We start from the raw sequence: 15986 nt of genomic DNA, 5'->3' as shown, positions 1-15986 counted from the left end.
CATGTATTGGACCACATTTTCCCATAACTGTTTTCTTCTCCCCTGTGTTTCTATAAACGTACCTACGCTTACGTACCCAGTTAACATAAAGTATTTATGTTTAATGCCCATCTCAAAAGCCTCTCAGTTCACTGAAAATCCTTTTGCTCCGTTGTTTTAGAAACTCTCCCCCGTCTTCCTCTCTACTGTCATGTTCAGCTGAATGCCCTGTGTTTGCTAAGATTCAGCCTAAGAGTAATTATTTGAGGAGTTTGGAAATAGCCAGAATATCTTACAGAATGTTTCCAAATTTCTTTAGGATTAGCTGGTCCCATCATGTTGCTTGCCAGAGTTTTTAGGCTGTGAGTTCAAAACCTACCAGTTGTTTTCTGTGTGTGTCCGTAATCCTTGTAATTAACCAGCATGAAAAGGGTCAGTGGCTAGGGTCTTTGACAGTAGACCCAACAAGTGGGTACTGTGACTATATGTCGAATCTGAAAATAAGCATCGAGGTTTGTATAGGACAGAACACCAGGTGAATTTAAATAGTGTGGTGTGCTTTATCTGTGGTTGTTGGTTCTAACTGTCTCTGCTGCTTAAATACTGATAAGGAGAGTCTACAAGAATACTAGATGTGATTTGTGCTACTTGAGTTTACTGTTACCCAGCAGATTTATTCCTTCCATGTTTACAATCTGAGCAGTTCTCTTCATATCAGGGTTTAGTGATTCTGATGGGCAAAAATAGAAATATATTGTTTCATATTTTTTCACTCTGGAGATTTAATACAGGAAAGCAGCGGACAATTGGCCAAAGATGCACAGCTTTGAATAGGATTCCTGCTTTTCACAAAAATGTGTCTTTGATTATCTCTTCATAAATGCATGACCCGGAGCTAAAATTTTCTGTCAGTGTCTTTTTTCAGTGGAGTTGTATATTAATGGTGTGAGTTGGCATTATCAGCAGAAGAGCGATGCTACTACACTATTTTGAAACTGCATGCTAGACCTGGCAGGTGGCGCAAGAGATAATAATGAATTGAAAGTCTTCATGAGCCCCAAATTGCTATGTCCCCAGCACGTGTGTTTGGGGGGTTCCTTTTCCAGGGAGACAAAAGAAGTAGGAAGAAACAAATGTAGTGAGGTAGATGTAAGATCTTTTAAACCTATGATTACCCAGCCTTATCTTTCTTTCTTGCAGCTTCTTCCAGGAAGCCTACCCTGATTATGTAGTTAGAATCAAATTCTTAGGATTTTTCCATTATTTTTCTTGTTTTGTTTTTGTTTTTTTTAAAGATTTTATTTATTTATTTATTCATGAGAGACACAGAGAGAGGCAGAGGCAGGCAGAGGGAGAAGCAGACTCTCTGCAGGGAGCCTGATGCGCGGGATTCAATCCCAGGACCCCAGGAAGATGACCTGAGCCAAGGCAGATGTTCAGCCACTGAGTCAACCCAGACGTACCATTTTTTGTTTTTATAACTCTGTGTTTTACTTATTTGCCTTGTGTGCTGATTTCCCCTCACATATCTTCTCTTACAACCTTAGAAAATTCATAACTCAAGTCGACTTTTTAAAAGTTTCCTTGTTTTAAGGTTTTAGCTACCTCCCACAGCATCTAACAGGTGCTATCAGGAGGCAACCAGTATGTAACATAGGAATGATGAATGGTTGGTGAAATCGACTGTCAACTCACAGAAGGGAAGGGTGAGTAGAAGAGTGGCAAACATTTGGTTAGTCATTTGCACATTAAAAATTACCCTCACATCTCCGTGAAGTATCTGACTCTTGATTTTGGCACAGGTCATGATCTCAGAGTCCTGAGGTAGAGCCACTCATTGGGTTCTGTGCTAGATGTGGAGTCTGCTTAAGCTTCTCTCTCTCCCTCCCCTCACATGCACACATGCAAATGCGCCTGTGCTCTCTCGTTCTCTCTCTCTCTCAAAAAACAAACAAACAAACAAAAAGCAAATATGAGGATAATTTTTTTTAATCTCCTTTTCTCCTCCATGCATTGTGATGTAGGGAATATTGTACTCTCCAGGTGTCAGAGACAGGGTAAGGGATTTCTCCCCAGACTCCCTGCAGCTGTTGTGCATTTCAACCCGAATTTGAAACCAGTTTTTCAGACTCAAAACTCTTCCCTCATTAGACCACTCTGTTGGAAGATACGCTGGTTCTACTTCATCCAAGTCTGACGTGGAGTTCCTTCTAAAATGCAGATCATATACAGGAAATCCTCCTTATTAGGGGTTAATTGATGCCTGGAAAGGCCACTGCAGTGAATTCACTTAAAGCAGGTATCCAATTTCATAGTAGAGATAAAAAGCTTTGATTGAACTTTATCCAGGTAAGTGAAACCAAAAGTTAGGAATGTTTTATATTTAACAACAATTAAGCTATAATTTGCAACTCTGGAATTCTGAGAATGAGCAAAGAATCAAATGTTGATTTGTGTGTGTGTGTGTGGGGGGGGGGTTCTTCCTTTTGTAGTGTGATTTTTCTGATAAAGTTGGGTGCAGAATGCCACCGTGTCCTTCCTTTCACTTCAGAGCTTGGCCTGTCTCATCCTTGCCTTTTCCGTCCTGGTTGTTATTTGGTCTAACTTTGCAGATACTCATTGGTTAGTGATTTTGCTTGTGATTCAGGCTGTCTTTATCATCACTTTCATTGACTTCCTGAAATTCTGCATCTTTGGTGAGAGCAACCATTCCATGCTGCAGTCTGTAGAATCTTCCAGAGACCTAGAATTCTATGGCTAGATCTAGATAGATTAGAGGGTAGAGATGAATTTTTATCAGTGATTGATGTAATTTTTTGTTGTTATTATGGTGACTTTTACTTCCTTAATAATTATAGGGGCTTGAATGAGAACTATTAAGATAACCAGAACTCCCTGAACTAGTAAAAATATTACACTACTAAACATAACGATATCCTTCTTCACATGGAAGTATTGAGTATTTTCTTTTTCTGTTCCCTAATGACATACTGTCATGCAAATAAAAGTCCCATTGGTTAAATATAATTGAGGTCACAAAAAAGGAAGCAAATGGTTCTAGAAGAGGACTTAATTTCAATGCAGCATTACTTAATGGAGTAAGTTATGTACTCTGTGTGTGTGTGTGTGTGTGTGTGTGTGTGTAGTATTTACATAAAGTATTATTCCTTTCTATTGTGCTAGGGTACTGATGGTGGTTATCAGCTTGAGCTTAATTTTGGCCTAGTAGGTAAGACCTGAATTCTGGAATCAGACTGCCTGGGATTCTACTATGCCTCTGCCATTTGCTAGCTATATGATCAAGTTCAGGGTATGTAATCTCACTGTGCCACACATTCCCTATCTGGATAATGGAGATATGTAATTATAGCATCTTCCTCATAGACCTGTTTTGAGAAGCAGTTGAGTTAATAATTGCAAAGTGTCTCAACAGTACCTGGTACATAGTAAGCACTCAATACACGTGAGCAGTTTTGATTTGATCATTGAGATTATTAATATTACAGGGTTTTTGCAGAAGAGGAAATCTGATGAAAACTGGTTTAAGTTGGGCTGAGAATGTGAGGTCTATCTTTTGTTGCCCAGAAAGTAATAACCTAAATATTTGCCGGAAGCAAAGTTTACTATTAAATGATCTACGGGAGCTCGTAATACTGAGCAAATGTTCAGTGTTGCCTGTACGCATCCCATCTTCCCTGTCATGTCTGTTCTCAATTCCCATCCCCTTCCCCCTTGGGTCAGTAAACCAGGCATTTCTCTAGGTTTGTACCTAGAAATCTTGAAGCGACAATAAGTAAACAGCTAAATGAAATGGTGGTTTTTAATTTCTTATGTGTAAACACAATGGAAGTTCAGCGAGAATTTATCTTTCAGTTGATTACTTGCTTCGGGTTTTAGGAGTGATGGTGACAGATGAACAGTAATTGAGGTGTGAATAAAATTTTGGAAAAGATAAATGATATAATTTCTTGTGGAAAATACTGCATTCTTCCATTATGGTGCATGCTATTTATTAGCCATTTCTAATGGGTAAGGGCTCTTGCTGCTTGTAAAATACCTATGGTTTTGAATTGGCTTCTGAACACAGTAAGAGTAGATGCTGTTGTGGAAGTAGGGACCTCACTCACTGGCAATCAGGTTGCCTACATGACAGCCCTAATGCAAGACAGATTTCAGCAACTAGATTTTGCTTCTCTTTTCCTGAGCGATAATGACTCACAGGAGGGCTTTGTCACTGGCATGCTGACTACCTCACTGGTCCCTTACTTTAGAATCACTTGGAAGTACCACATTGTTCTTCCTTGTACAGACATGCAATTGTGAGTCACTTTTGAAAAGCAGCTTCAGTAGGATTTTTTTTTAAAACACTGATGTTTGCCTCATAGAGCTGTGTATGAAAGCAGAACAAACATTATGTTTAAAAAAGTGAGACCAGAATATTTCCAAGCTTTACATTAAAAAAAATTCTTGAAGTCTATCATTTATGGTTTTGCAAAAAAATTTTTGTTTTCAGTTTGGTAAGGAAGTGCCTCATAAAAATCAGACAGTGGTTAGAATGAAGAGATTTAATTACAGGCTGAAGTTATTTTAGTTCAAGTGATTTGCTGTGTTTTAATTGACTTTGTATTTGTTTTGTTTTTGTTTTTGTTTTTTCATCAGACTCCAGTTCTGTTTGGAGAAATAAAGCTTCAGCAACCTAAAGAAGTGCTGGTTTGCCAGTGAGGGTTTATATAAAATTATGGGCGACAAGTGACTGATGCTTAACTTTCCTTCTGTAAAGCTCTTCTAAAGTAGAATTTCCATTGTCTTTACTTCCTTTGACCACAGGGAGTTGCAGTTTCTGTTAATTGTTTATTTTAAGGGTGAAATTAAATCAGACTGGATGGGGTCACCATGGGTAGACTTGTTTTGCTGTTTAAATCTCATGTGGGAGTTTGGAGTGAGGCTCTTCTAATTCTTGGCATATTCCAGTTTTTATTAGGTTTAAAATATAAGCATTTCCTACCATTCCATAACTAAATATAGTAATGAAATTTTATCTGAAGTCAGGAACATTATCCAAATCTGATTTGATGTGTGTAGGACACTGCACATTCATTGAGTGGTACAGATTGTGTTAAATGGGCCTGAAATAATGTTCAGGAAGGAGAATCACTTTCTATTCTTCTTGACACAGTTTGTCACAGATCTGCATTCCTAATCCCCATCTCGTTAGTGTAGCACTTGTATTTTTCATTTCCAGTCTTATGCAAATATTCTAGTTTTCCTTGATTGGGTTTACATGACTGCATTGTAATTATAGACTAGGTGTTATTAATATGTACGATTAAAAACGTGTAATTAATGTGTAATTACACAGTCAAAAGTACACCAGAACTGGGCTCTATTCTGATTTATTGTATAGGTGCTTGCATACACAAAGACATAGTTAGGATTTTATGCTTAACATTTACTCCCACTGTAAATCTGTAGTAGTTTGTCACCAAGGTATATGCTTTTTTTCATTTGAGTACAGGAGAAGCATTTTTACGGTCATGGGAGCACGTGGATTGTCTTTTACTGGGGGTATATCAGCTACTCTACCCGGAGAACTCACAGAAGAAAAGTTAAGTGTGATGCCACGGCGCTGAGTGTGTGAACACAATGCTACGCTAACCATACTCAAGGATGCACCGATTTTGTATGTACTTTTTTTAAAGATGTTATTTATTTATTCATAAGAGACACAGAGAGAGAGAAGCAGAAAGAGAAACAGACTCCCTGGGGTGAGCCTGATGTGGGACTTGATCCTAGGACATGAGCCAAAGGCACACCCTCAGTCACTGAGCCACCCAGGTGTCCCTTGTATGTATTCTTAATTTTAATTTTAATTGGTCACCTATTTTAAGCTTCATGTTAAACTCTTTTATTTATTTATTTACTTTAAAGTCTTTTATTTTTAAGTCATCTCTACACCTAATGTTGGGCTTGCTTAGAACCCCATGATCAGGGTTCTTGGGTGGCTCAGTCCATTAAGCATCTGCCTTCATCTCAGTCATAATCCCAGGGTCAGGGGATCAAGTCCCATGTTGGGTTCCCTGCTCAATGGGGAGCCTGCTTCTCCCTCCCCTTTTGCCCTCTCTGCTTGTGCTCTCTCTAATAAATAAATAAAATCTTAAAAAAAAGATCCCCGAGATCAAGAGTCACAGGCTCTTCCACTGAGCCCTAAACTCCTCTTTTAAATTCCCTTTTTCTTTCCCATCTTTTATGTTTGATGACTTTCCCTCTTAGCTTAATGAATCCACTTTCAGCATCTTAGAGGACCTTTCTTCTTTATGTGCTCCTGGGTCCTAGTCCTTGTGCACCTTCTGTAAAACACTGTAAACAAGGTATGATGAGGTCTATGCTTCTTGATCAGCCATTCTTCTATTGCTCTTTCCCATGCTTCTCTCTACCCGCCACAACTTCTTGACTGTTTCTTTTCCTTGGAGAGCAATTTTGGATTAAACTGCACCAGAATAGAAAACGCGTGAGTACCGAGCATCCTAAAGGAGTGAAGGGGGCTGGTGGATGCGAATGAGAAGACTGAGATCCGGATCTGAGGGAGCAAGTAGGGTAACTGAGGTTGATGCGGGGACATACCCTTTCCCCAGATAATTGTGCTGGCCACAGCCCTCAGCAGAGAGAAGCCAAGGAGTGCAGTTTCAAAGAGGCTGCAAATGGCAACAGAAGGCATGCTTATGTGTGGCGTCAGTAATGAGCAAAGTAGTCCAGGTCACAGTTGATTGGAGTGCACTCAAAACCTTGTGTGGCATGTTGTTCTCAGTGTTTTGGTTAGAATGTTGGGGATGGCCCAAGAGCTCAATAACTACTAGCATATAATTTTGATTCGAGTGCTTAAGTAGTTATGCTTTGCTGAAAAACACACACACACACACACACACACATACAACACAACACATGAGCATTAAAAGTTGACTTGGATCCCGCATTGGGCATGTTTCCAGGGGGGACCTGGGAACAGATGTGTTGTCTGCTCTGAATGCATTGGGATCCATCCATGTTTTGCTTACAGACCCCCTTCTGTCTGGTGCACTCTGCCCTCTAAAAGCTTCCTGAATTGCTTTGTAAACAAGGCAGCTACTACAGCTGCAACTGTTGGGTTTGGACTTTTGCCAGCTTGAAATTTATCCCTGCCCTAATGCTATATATCTGGGAGCAGGCAGTGGATTTTTTTTTAAGCATATGGAAGCATTCCCTGAGGAAGATTGTGTTGGGGGTTCAAGGGGCTCGGGTTCCCTAAGACCGCATGCATTTTCCATGGATTTATGTTGCCACCGGGTCAGTTTTCAGCACCTTTGGCTTACTCTTCCCTGGTTACTTAGTTGGGTGGCTGCTTCATTAAAAACCCATAATTCCGCCGGCCTTTATCTTGGTGGGCCCCTGGGGTTCAAGAGGACTTGATTCAGTGAGTGAATGAAGATGGTTTTTCAAGATTCGTTTCTTTGGTATGCTAATACTTACCAAGGAAATAAGAGAAAGACCAAACAAGAGGAAAACCCAAAAAACAAAAAAGGGATAAAGCAGAGAATGCGATTTCTGAGGAAATCTTGTTTGGGGATTAGCCCTACCTGCTAGTTGCTTCGGTGACTGGAGGCTGCACGGATTTCAGGATTTCACGTTTCCTTTGTACACAAAGAGGGGTTGCTGCGCTGTCTTTGAGTGCCGAGATGCCGGTATGCTGGCAGAAATCGAAGTAAGTTTTGCTTTATTATATTCTTGCCTTGTTGATGAGTTTTCCATGTAAGCTTCTTTCTTTGTCCTTTCTTATCTAGTCTTTGAAGCCTTCTGCTCAGGTGGGCTCCTTTATGCCTTCTCACTAGATCAGGATTTTTTTTTTAATGTTTGTTGTTCATCTCTTCCATACACTTGACAACTTCCTGGGTGGCTTTGCTGACCCCTTGAACCGATGGTGTGTTACACCATGCATCTAGAGTTCATATTTGCCAGTCTGTCTGCTCTTGGTTTGTTTCCTATTACCAGATTAGAACTAAAATCTATTTCATTTTAGTAGCAGCAGAAAGCACACAATCTTGAAGTTCCTGCCAATGTTCTCTTTCTGGAACAACATCAAAATGTAACTTTTTTGTTGGAAGAAGTATTTTCCTGGCCAACATCTCCCCCCAACCCCCAGCCTCTGGGTTGATAGCATTGACTTCTTGTGTGTCAGGGTTATGATTATTTAGGAGCCCTTCCACATGAGAGTGATGTCTTCACTAATTTTCTTGGAGCAGAATTGATTCTGAACGTGTGCTGGAGGGAAGAGCTGTACGGCACCTTCGTGATGCAGTCTGGCACAGTGAAAGGATTACATGAGGTTTCCCAGGATTAGATGGGGGGGCACAGTCTTCCTCTGTCCTGTAATTTTAGCTCACTGGCCAGTGCAGTTGTGAACTTCCCCACAGCTTTTGGCTGCCCCTCGTCTGAGAGGAGTGCTGGCCTGCAGAGTGGGAGCAGGATCCAGGCCTTCATTGATTTATTCCTTTTGGTTTCCGTCCCAGAGCTTGAGCTGTGCAGAGATTTCAGCTGATCAGGGACAGCCAACTAGCTGTAGTAGAAAGAAATGGGCTGTTGTGCTGGGGAAGAATCTGTTGTTTGAGGATCTAAAATTGACACATTTTTCTGTAGGCAGAGGAAAGTAAATACAAGATCGGGCTGTTGTTATTTTCCAAAGGGATGTTCTTACTTCATTCTTATGCCCAACGAACAGTGTGGCTTTTGTTCGAAGGTGTTGTTGATACCAACATTTACCGCCACCTTCCAAATTTCTTCCAAGGGCTCCGTTGGAAAAATGGACTTCAGGCTGACACTTTTCATTCAGCTTCTGAGCCCACAGGCATGTCTTATCCCACCCTCCTCACCACCCCCACAGGCCCCCAGAGTGAGAAGAACATTCTAGAAGCTTGATGGTTAAGAGGATTATTTGCCATTTACAGGTGCTTGTTTAATATACAAAAACGAAAACTCTGACTTTAGACAACAGCCAGTCATCTCAGAGCTAATCTTGAAATAAGAAAATCCTGGCACGGGATTTTGAAACAATCCTAATGTCGACCATCAGATTTTTGGGGGACACATGTAGGGTTTTAGGTGGTGTTTGAGAATGAATGCTCCAGCCTTTCCACACCAAGGTGCCTTGGCCCACACTTGGTACCTGTGTTCTGGTTCTGTTTCCTTACAAGCGGCAACAGCATTTCAATTGCACTGTCACCGGGTTCCACTGCAAAGACAGTAAGCCAAGATTAGAGGGAGGCAGAGAACTGAATCATTTTCCTTCCTGAAATTACTATGTAGGAGAAATGGGGTTAGGTCCCCGGCCTTTCGCTAACATTATTAGCCAATGGAGCTCATCGTCTTTGTAAAGGGAAGGAAGCAGATAGGTGAGTGGGGTCCTTTTAGCCTTCCCCCAACCTCTAGCACTCTAAGGCCAGAGTGTATTGACTTTCCAGGTGGGGACTCTTTACAGTAGCTTGTGGGGGAATTCAGAAGCAGTAGCATCTAATACTGTGATATGGAAAAGTGCCTTTCTTACACATATAAACCCTACACGAGATTATTAAATTTTTATCAGGCTTTCTCAACCGTGGGGTATTTCACAATTATAGATCACTTTTCAACACACAAATTGCATAGTTATGTATAACCTGACATTTATTACGGAAAATGCAATTTTATTTGGTTGTTTAATCTTCATTAAAGGCATCATAAATGATCTGATTTTTTTTTAATCAAAGCTCTTTAAAACATCTTAACATCTTAAATATATTTTAGGGTGTAGCATACTCCAGAGGGATTTGGTTAAGATTTTTCTGAATAGAAAGCCTTAAGGAAACAACTGAATATATGAATAATGAGGGAGGAAGTATTTGGATATTTTTAAGGAAACAAAAGACAGTTTTTTTCCTTAGAATGTGGGATCTAAAGATACCTTGTGTGTTTTTATACCAAGATAAAAATTCAGAAAAGAGAAATAACAATGGAAAAACTGCAAAGACCCATCAGAGTTAGGCAAAATCCAACTGAAGAATCTTATAACAGTAAAGGCCTATATTATATATAATCTTTTTGAAATGATGCATTTTGCGTTTATGGAAAAGCTTATAGAAAGTAGCATAGGAGGCATCTGGGTGGCTCAGTCAGCTGAGCGTCTCTTAATTTTGACTTATTCAGTTGAGCATCTCTTAATTTTGCGAATTCAGAGTCTGGGATCAAGCCCCACATCAAGCTCCATGCTCTGGAGAGTCTGCTTGGGATTCTCTCTCTCCCTCTGTCCCTCAGATGTGTGCTTTCTCTTTCTCTCTCTCTCTCTCTCTCTCTCTCTCTCTCTCTGGAAAAAAATTATATGTACCATAGGAAATAACCACACCTAGCTTTGCCACATTTTCTTATCACATTTTAGAACTTTTTTTTTTTAATTTTTTTTTTCACATTTTAGAACTTTACAGTGTGTGCAGACTATTACATTTACCTCTCCCTCCCCTCATTTCCCATCCTTCTTCCAAGTGTTAAACTATAGTGCCGGATTTAGTGTCTGTTACATCCATATCTGTTCTGTTTTAGTCCTTTTTCCACAAACACGTGTTGCTATGTAGTATGCTTTGCGTTTTTTTTTTTTTTTTTTTTTAAGATTTTATTTGACAGAAAGTGCACAAGCAGTGGGAGAGGCAGAGGGAGAGGGAAAAGGACACTCAATGCAGGGCTCAATCCCAGGATCCTCAGGATTCTGAGATCATGACCTGAGCTGAAGGCAGATGCTTAACCAACTGAGCCATCCACTAGCCCTGCATGGTTTTAATAAATTATTAAACCTAATAATATACTACTATGTTGCCATATTCTGAAATCTGCTTTTTAACTTTTCCCTGTATTTGTAAGATTTAATCATTTTGATGCTGGTAGCTCTAGTTTATTTATTCTCACTACTGCGTATTACTCCATTTTGTGGCTATACCACTGTCATTTTGTACAAAATGAGCTTCTAGCTCCCTTTTAGTGTTGGATTCTGATCCCTGGTGCTATAGTGAGCATTCTTGTATATATTTTCCTGTGTATGTCTTCTACTCTTGAACATCCGTAGGAGTTTCTCTAGGGTAATACCCAGAAGTGGAGGTACTTTGGACATCTCAACTTCCTTAGATAAATCTCTCCCTCTCTGACAATCGTGATTGCACCCACGGATGCTCTCCTAGGCACTGTGTGTCAGCTCCTGTAGCTTTCCATCTCCTATGCTGGTATTGCCAGATGAGAAAATTTTTGCCAATTTGGTGGTAGTGAAAAGGTACCTTCTAATTTATATTTTCCTCACTCGTGTGGTTGAGTATCATTTTATATTTATTGGCCATTTGGGTTTTCTTCTGTCAGTTGCCTGATCAGATCTTTTGTCTGTTTTTCTATTGGATTGTTTTGTCTTTCTTTTTGATATGCAGAAACTCTTTATATTCTGAATACTAATCTTTTGTCTTGTCAGATATGTGCATTTCAAGTCTATGGCTTGCTTTTTCTTTGTTTATGCTGTCTTTCCTACAAAAGTTGTTAATTTTAATGTAGGCACACTGAAGGTCATCAAAATGTTCTCTTTTTTTCTTCCCAAAATAGTTTTGGAATTTTGTTTTTTACTTTTAGTTGACAAATTCTTGTGTATAGCTTGAAGTAAGGATATAATTTTAGTTTTTTTCCAGGTAGGTATCTGATTGTCTCAGTGCCATTTTTGTTTTTTAAATCATTTCTACGAAATGCTTTTTATTGATTTTTTTTTTAAAGTAAACTCTATGCCCAACGTGGGGCTTGAACTCTTGACCCTGGAGATCAAGAATAGCACGCTCTACAGATGAGTCAGCCAGGCGCCTTGCTTTTTGTTTAATTTTTAAAAACAATTTTAACTTTAAAAATTTCAGAATTACAGAACAGTTGGAAAAAGAAACCAATTCCCCTGGACCTTTCATCCAATTTCTCCAAATGTTAACACCTAGCACAGTAGGGCTATGGTGGTATCTACCTTGCTTCTCCATGTTAAAATCACTGTTTCCCTTTACAATTTTAACATCCTCTCTTGCTTGTGGTGTTTACCAAGTGACTTTTCTGTTTTCATCCTTCTTCCTACATCTACTTTCTGGAATTCTGCAAGCACCATTTATTGACGAGTCCATTTTTTTTCTTTACTGATTTTATCCTGTTACTGACTATACTATACTGACTTAAAAATCCACATCTCTACTAGAATCTGCCAGGTCTTTTTCTTTAGGGGTTTGTACCATTTTGCCTTCCCACTAGGAGGGTACAAAGATGCTGTTGCCCCCTTAGCCTCCTAAACAGAGGATGTTGTCAAATTTCTGGATTTTTGCCAATCTGATCAGTGAAAAATGCATGCACGTCTCTTAGTATGAGTAATGTTGAGCATCTGTTCACGTGTTTGGAGCCATTTTCACTTACTCTCTGTATATTCTCTGCTCTTTCATCAGTTTTTCTTTGGGGATGTTGGTTTTTTGTTTTTGTTTTGTTTTGTTTTTGATAAATTCTTTTAGGAGTTCTTTGTATCTAAGGTTTTTTAAAATATTTATTTATTTGACAGAACAAGAATGTGCACACAAGCAGGGGGAGCAGTAGACTTGCCACTGAGTGGGGAGCCCCAACATGGGGCTTGATCCTAGGACTCTGGGATCGTGACCTCTTAACTGGATGAGCTATCCAGACTCCCAGAGGGATATTATTTCTTTGTAAAAAGTTGCAAATATCTTTTTCAAGTAGGTTGTTTGTCTTTGGGTGGATGGCACTTATTGCTATGCAAAATATTTTTATTTTTAGATAGACTTTCATGTAGACAAGTTCTTTTTCTTATTTCTGGACCTGTCTTTCCTCACCATTTAAAATGGGATTCAATCAAATTCGTTTTTTCAATAATTGTGATTTTATTTTTCAATTTAGATCTAGGATCCATTTAGAATTTATATAATGTGGGATATGGATGCAATTTTAATTTTTTCCAGTGGTATCTAATTGTCCAACCATTTCTTAAAAAATTCATCTTTTTCTCCACTGATTAGAGATGTTAACTTATCATATACTAATTTTCCATGTATACCTGGTTTGGTTTCTGCAGTTTCTGAGCTATTTGTTTTGTTCTATTTGTTTTGTTTTATGCAACAAAACCATGGTATTCTTATAGAAGGTTTCTTCCTTTTTTTTTTAAGCTTTCTAATAATATGTTACCTAGTAGAGCTCCTTATCTCAACATATAATAGACACATGGACAGGAACGGACACACAGATAGACACACACACACACACACGCACCCCTTTTGTTTTATAGGTTTTCCTGATAATTCTTTGTTTGGTTTGTTTGTTTGTTTGTTTGTTTTTTAACTTATTTAAAATTTGAATGTTCTAACAGATCTAGTTGGCATCCAGATAGTTGTCATTTCTTTGTTATTTCCGGAGACTTTCTTTGCTACCTAGTCTTGACCGAGTTTTCACATGTCACATATGTTAAAAAAGAATATACCTTTTGTATTCGCTGGATGCAGTTTTGTACACATATTACACATCTTTTTTTTAGGAATTTAAAGTTTTTGTGGGATTCTGAAGCAGTCTGAAGCATATTTAAGATTAAGGGCTATTGTACAGTCTGGTGTCATATCAGATGTTTGCCATATAGGGTCACTGGGAAAACTGCAAGAAGGCTTTGAACCCACTGAAGCTATATGAGAGAGGTGTCTGTATTAATTTTCTGGAGAAGAGGACTCATTAGTCTTTTAAAGATGTTGTAGCATCTCAAGAACAAAAAAGTATTCAAGGAGAATGTGGGAAAAAGACCGGAATTGAAGTACTCTGTAACAAAAAAATACGAGATGGCCTTTAAAAATTCAAAGAGATAAAGAAATTGCTCTCCTTCTATTATTATGCTCAGATTATATTGATTATAAAATGAAAGTAATTTTAATATTTCTGTAGATAAAGTTTCTAAGATGTCAGCATCTGCATTTACAATGTTTTCTCTCCTCTTTCTTTTAGGTAAGTGACCATCTTATGCTTGGATACATCAACTTCAGAACGGATGGATGTGTAAGGCTCCATCCCTTGTCTCTGATGCTGTGGTTGTAAGTTATGGTTGAGATATGTTCTCTGGTTTGGTGTGGCAAAAGGGATTGTCTTTTGACAAAAGAAGCTAGATCATTTCCTGTAAATCCTTTGCCTTTTAACTTGCTACATGTGTTTTGTCAAGAACACTTTGTATATGTCATTTCTGAGATTACACAGGAGAACAGAAAGACATGGTTCCTGCTTTCAGGAAGACTGGATTTTGGTATAGCAGAAAAGATCATGGGTTTTGGCGTTGTATTGAGTTTAACTTCTACTCTTCTATTACTAATTGTTGGATATCTTTTTCTTCCTCTATTTCTTTATTTCTCAAGTGGGTATAATGATGCCTACCTTGTAGATTGCTGGGAGGATGAACACAGGTAATTCTGTGCTTATCAAACTGTTCCAATATATGGATTTTTCCCTCATTTCATCTTTTCAACTCCAGCTCTTCATCCAGGAGGAAACAGCAAGGTCTAGAAAGCAGGGCAATAGAGACCAGCTCTCTTCCTCTTATCTGAAGAGTCTTTGGCTGAGATTTAGGAAATCTGGGAGACCAGGCACCAAAGGATTTCGTGAAGGAATCTGTAGTGAGTCTTAAGAAGGCACTTTCCCAAAGCCACAGACATCCCCTTGAATTTCATAGTTATGTTGGAAAAGCTTAGATAAGTGCAGCTTAGGTATTGGTTCACAAGTGGCTCTAGGAATTCCCATGAATATGCTAGTACATTATGTTGGGAAAGTGTTCCTTGGTTTAATCTAAAATGGAATTCAAACAAATGACTAAAGAATGTAAGCTGAGGTCTTTTGATCTCATGTGATTCTTTAAATAATTGTCCCATTGTTGTGTCCAAAGTTATCTAGCCATCTAGCATAGTAAACAGATGAGCCGATAGTCACTGAGAAGGGGAAGTATACACAGTCTGGTTTGGAAAGTGGGAAGAGAACAGGGTCAGAGTTGGAAAAACATAAATCAGAAAGGCAGAGGGAAACACAGGCATATGGGTAGTGTGGCTTGCACGGCTCAGGTACCTCTTACCCATGGCAAAGGCCTAACTAGAAATGTCCGTCTCCAAGGAAAGGCTGGGGCCAAGGGAGACTACAGTTCATTGCACATTCAGAGATTAAAATATCTCTAAATTAGTTCCAGTGAATCATTTTAAATTATTTTAAAAGCTCTTTATATTTTAATCAGAGCCTATTCACGACCAGTTAATTTGGATGGCACGTTCTAAAATTACTTTCCTCCAATGATGTGTTGTACCATTGCCTTAGAATGCAGAAGCCTCATGGAAGAGGGGAGTGGAGAAGTCTGAAAGTACCAAGGAGCTGTCAGATGTTCACCAGTTTAAGAGTGGATTCAGATTTTGTTCTTGCCACCTGCTTTAGATGGGGTCATGTTAACCTTGCTACTTTCACGGAGGCAGCTGATGATTCCACAGGATGCCAGAGGTCTCATAGTACCCTCATTTCCCCCCAAAATTGAGGGAAGACTTTATGCTCTGGCATGGCTTAGTACATGCTTTTGTATTCGAGTGTAGTCTTTGATTTAGGGAAGGACTGCTTTAGCAGCCCTGGACGTCTCAAAATGTGTTTTCACCGTTTTGCTGATCTCTTCTGCAGTTGGTAAAGTCACGGGCCTTGCTAAGAAAAGTTCTAACTGCCTAGAATACTTCCTTAGTCATTATGGTAAATCTACTGTCACGTTAGAAGAAAGGCTTTATCCCTTGTGCGTATTAGCAGGACCATTCTACAGTGACCATTCTACATCTTGACACGTAGACTTTCCATGGTGGAGAGAGCAGCGTCCTCTTTGCAGGAATGGTTTCTTCTACAGTTAAGTTAACTGAGGCAGAGAAACTGGTAATGTTCAGTATCACCATGCTTTTCCC

General features: G+C 39.2%; 1 protein-coding gene across 16 annotated transcripts in view; it reads left to right on the top strand.

Moving 5' to 3' along the window:
- The window catches only part of CADM1 (cell adhesion molecule 1), a 324893-nt gene that overhangs the window by 84832 nt on the left and 224075 nt on the right, over positions 1-15986 (top strand). Inside the window, exon 1 of one of the 16 annotated variants that reach the window (XM_077893621.1) lies at positions 14058-14076. The exons of the other annotated variants lie outside the window; for them this stretch is intronic. Coding sequence (XP_077749747.1) covers positions 14073-14076 — 4 coding nt within the window. The 5' untranslated portion in view covers positions 14058-14072. Of the gene's footprint in view, positions 1-14057; positions 14077-15986 lie in introns of those variants that run through there. 16 annotated transcript variants of the gene reach the window in all.

This window comes from Canis aureus, chromosome 3 (assembly GCF_053574225.1).
Source record: "Canis aureus isolate CA01 chromosome 3, VMU_Caureus_v.1.0, whole genome shotgun sequence".
NCBI classification, from domain to species: Eukaryota; Metazoa; Chordata; class Mammalia; order Carnivora; family Canidae; genus Canis; species Canis aureus.
This window is presented reverse-complemented; position numbering and strand designations above follow the sequence as displayed.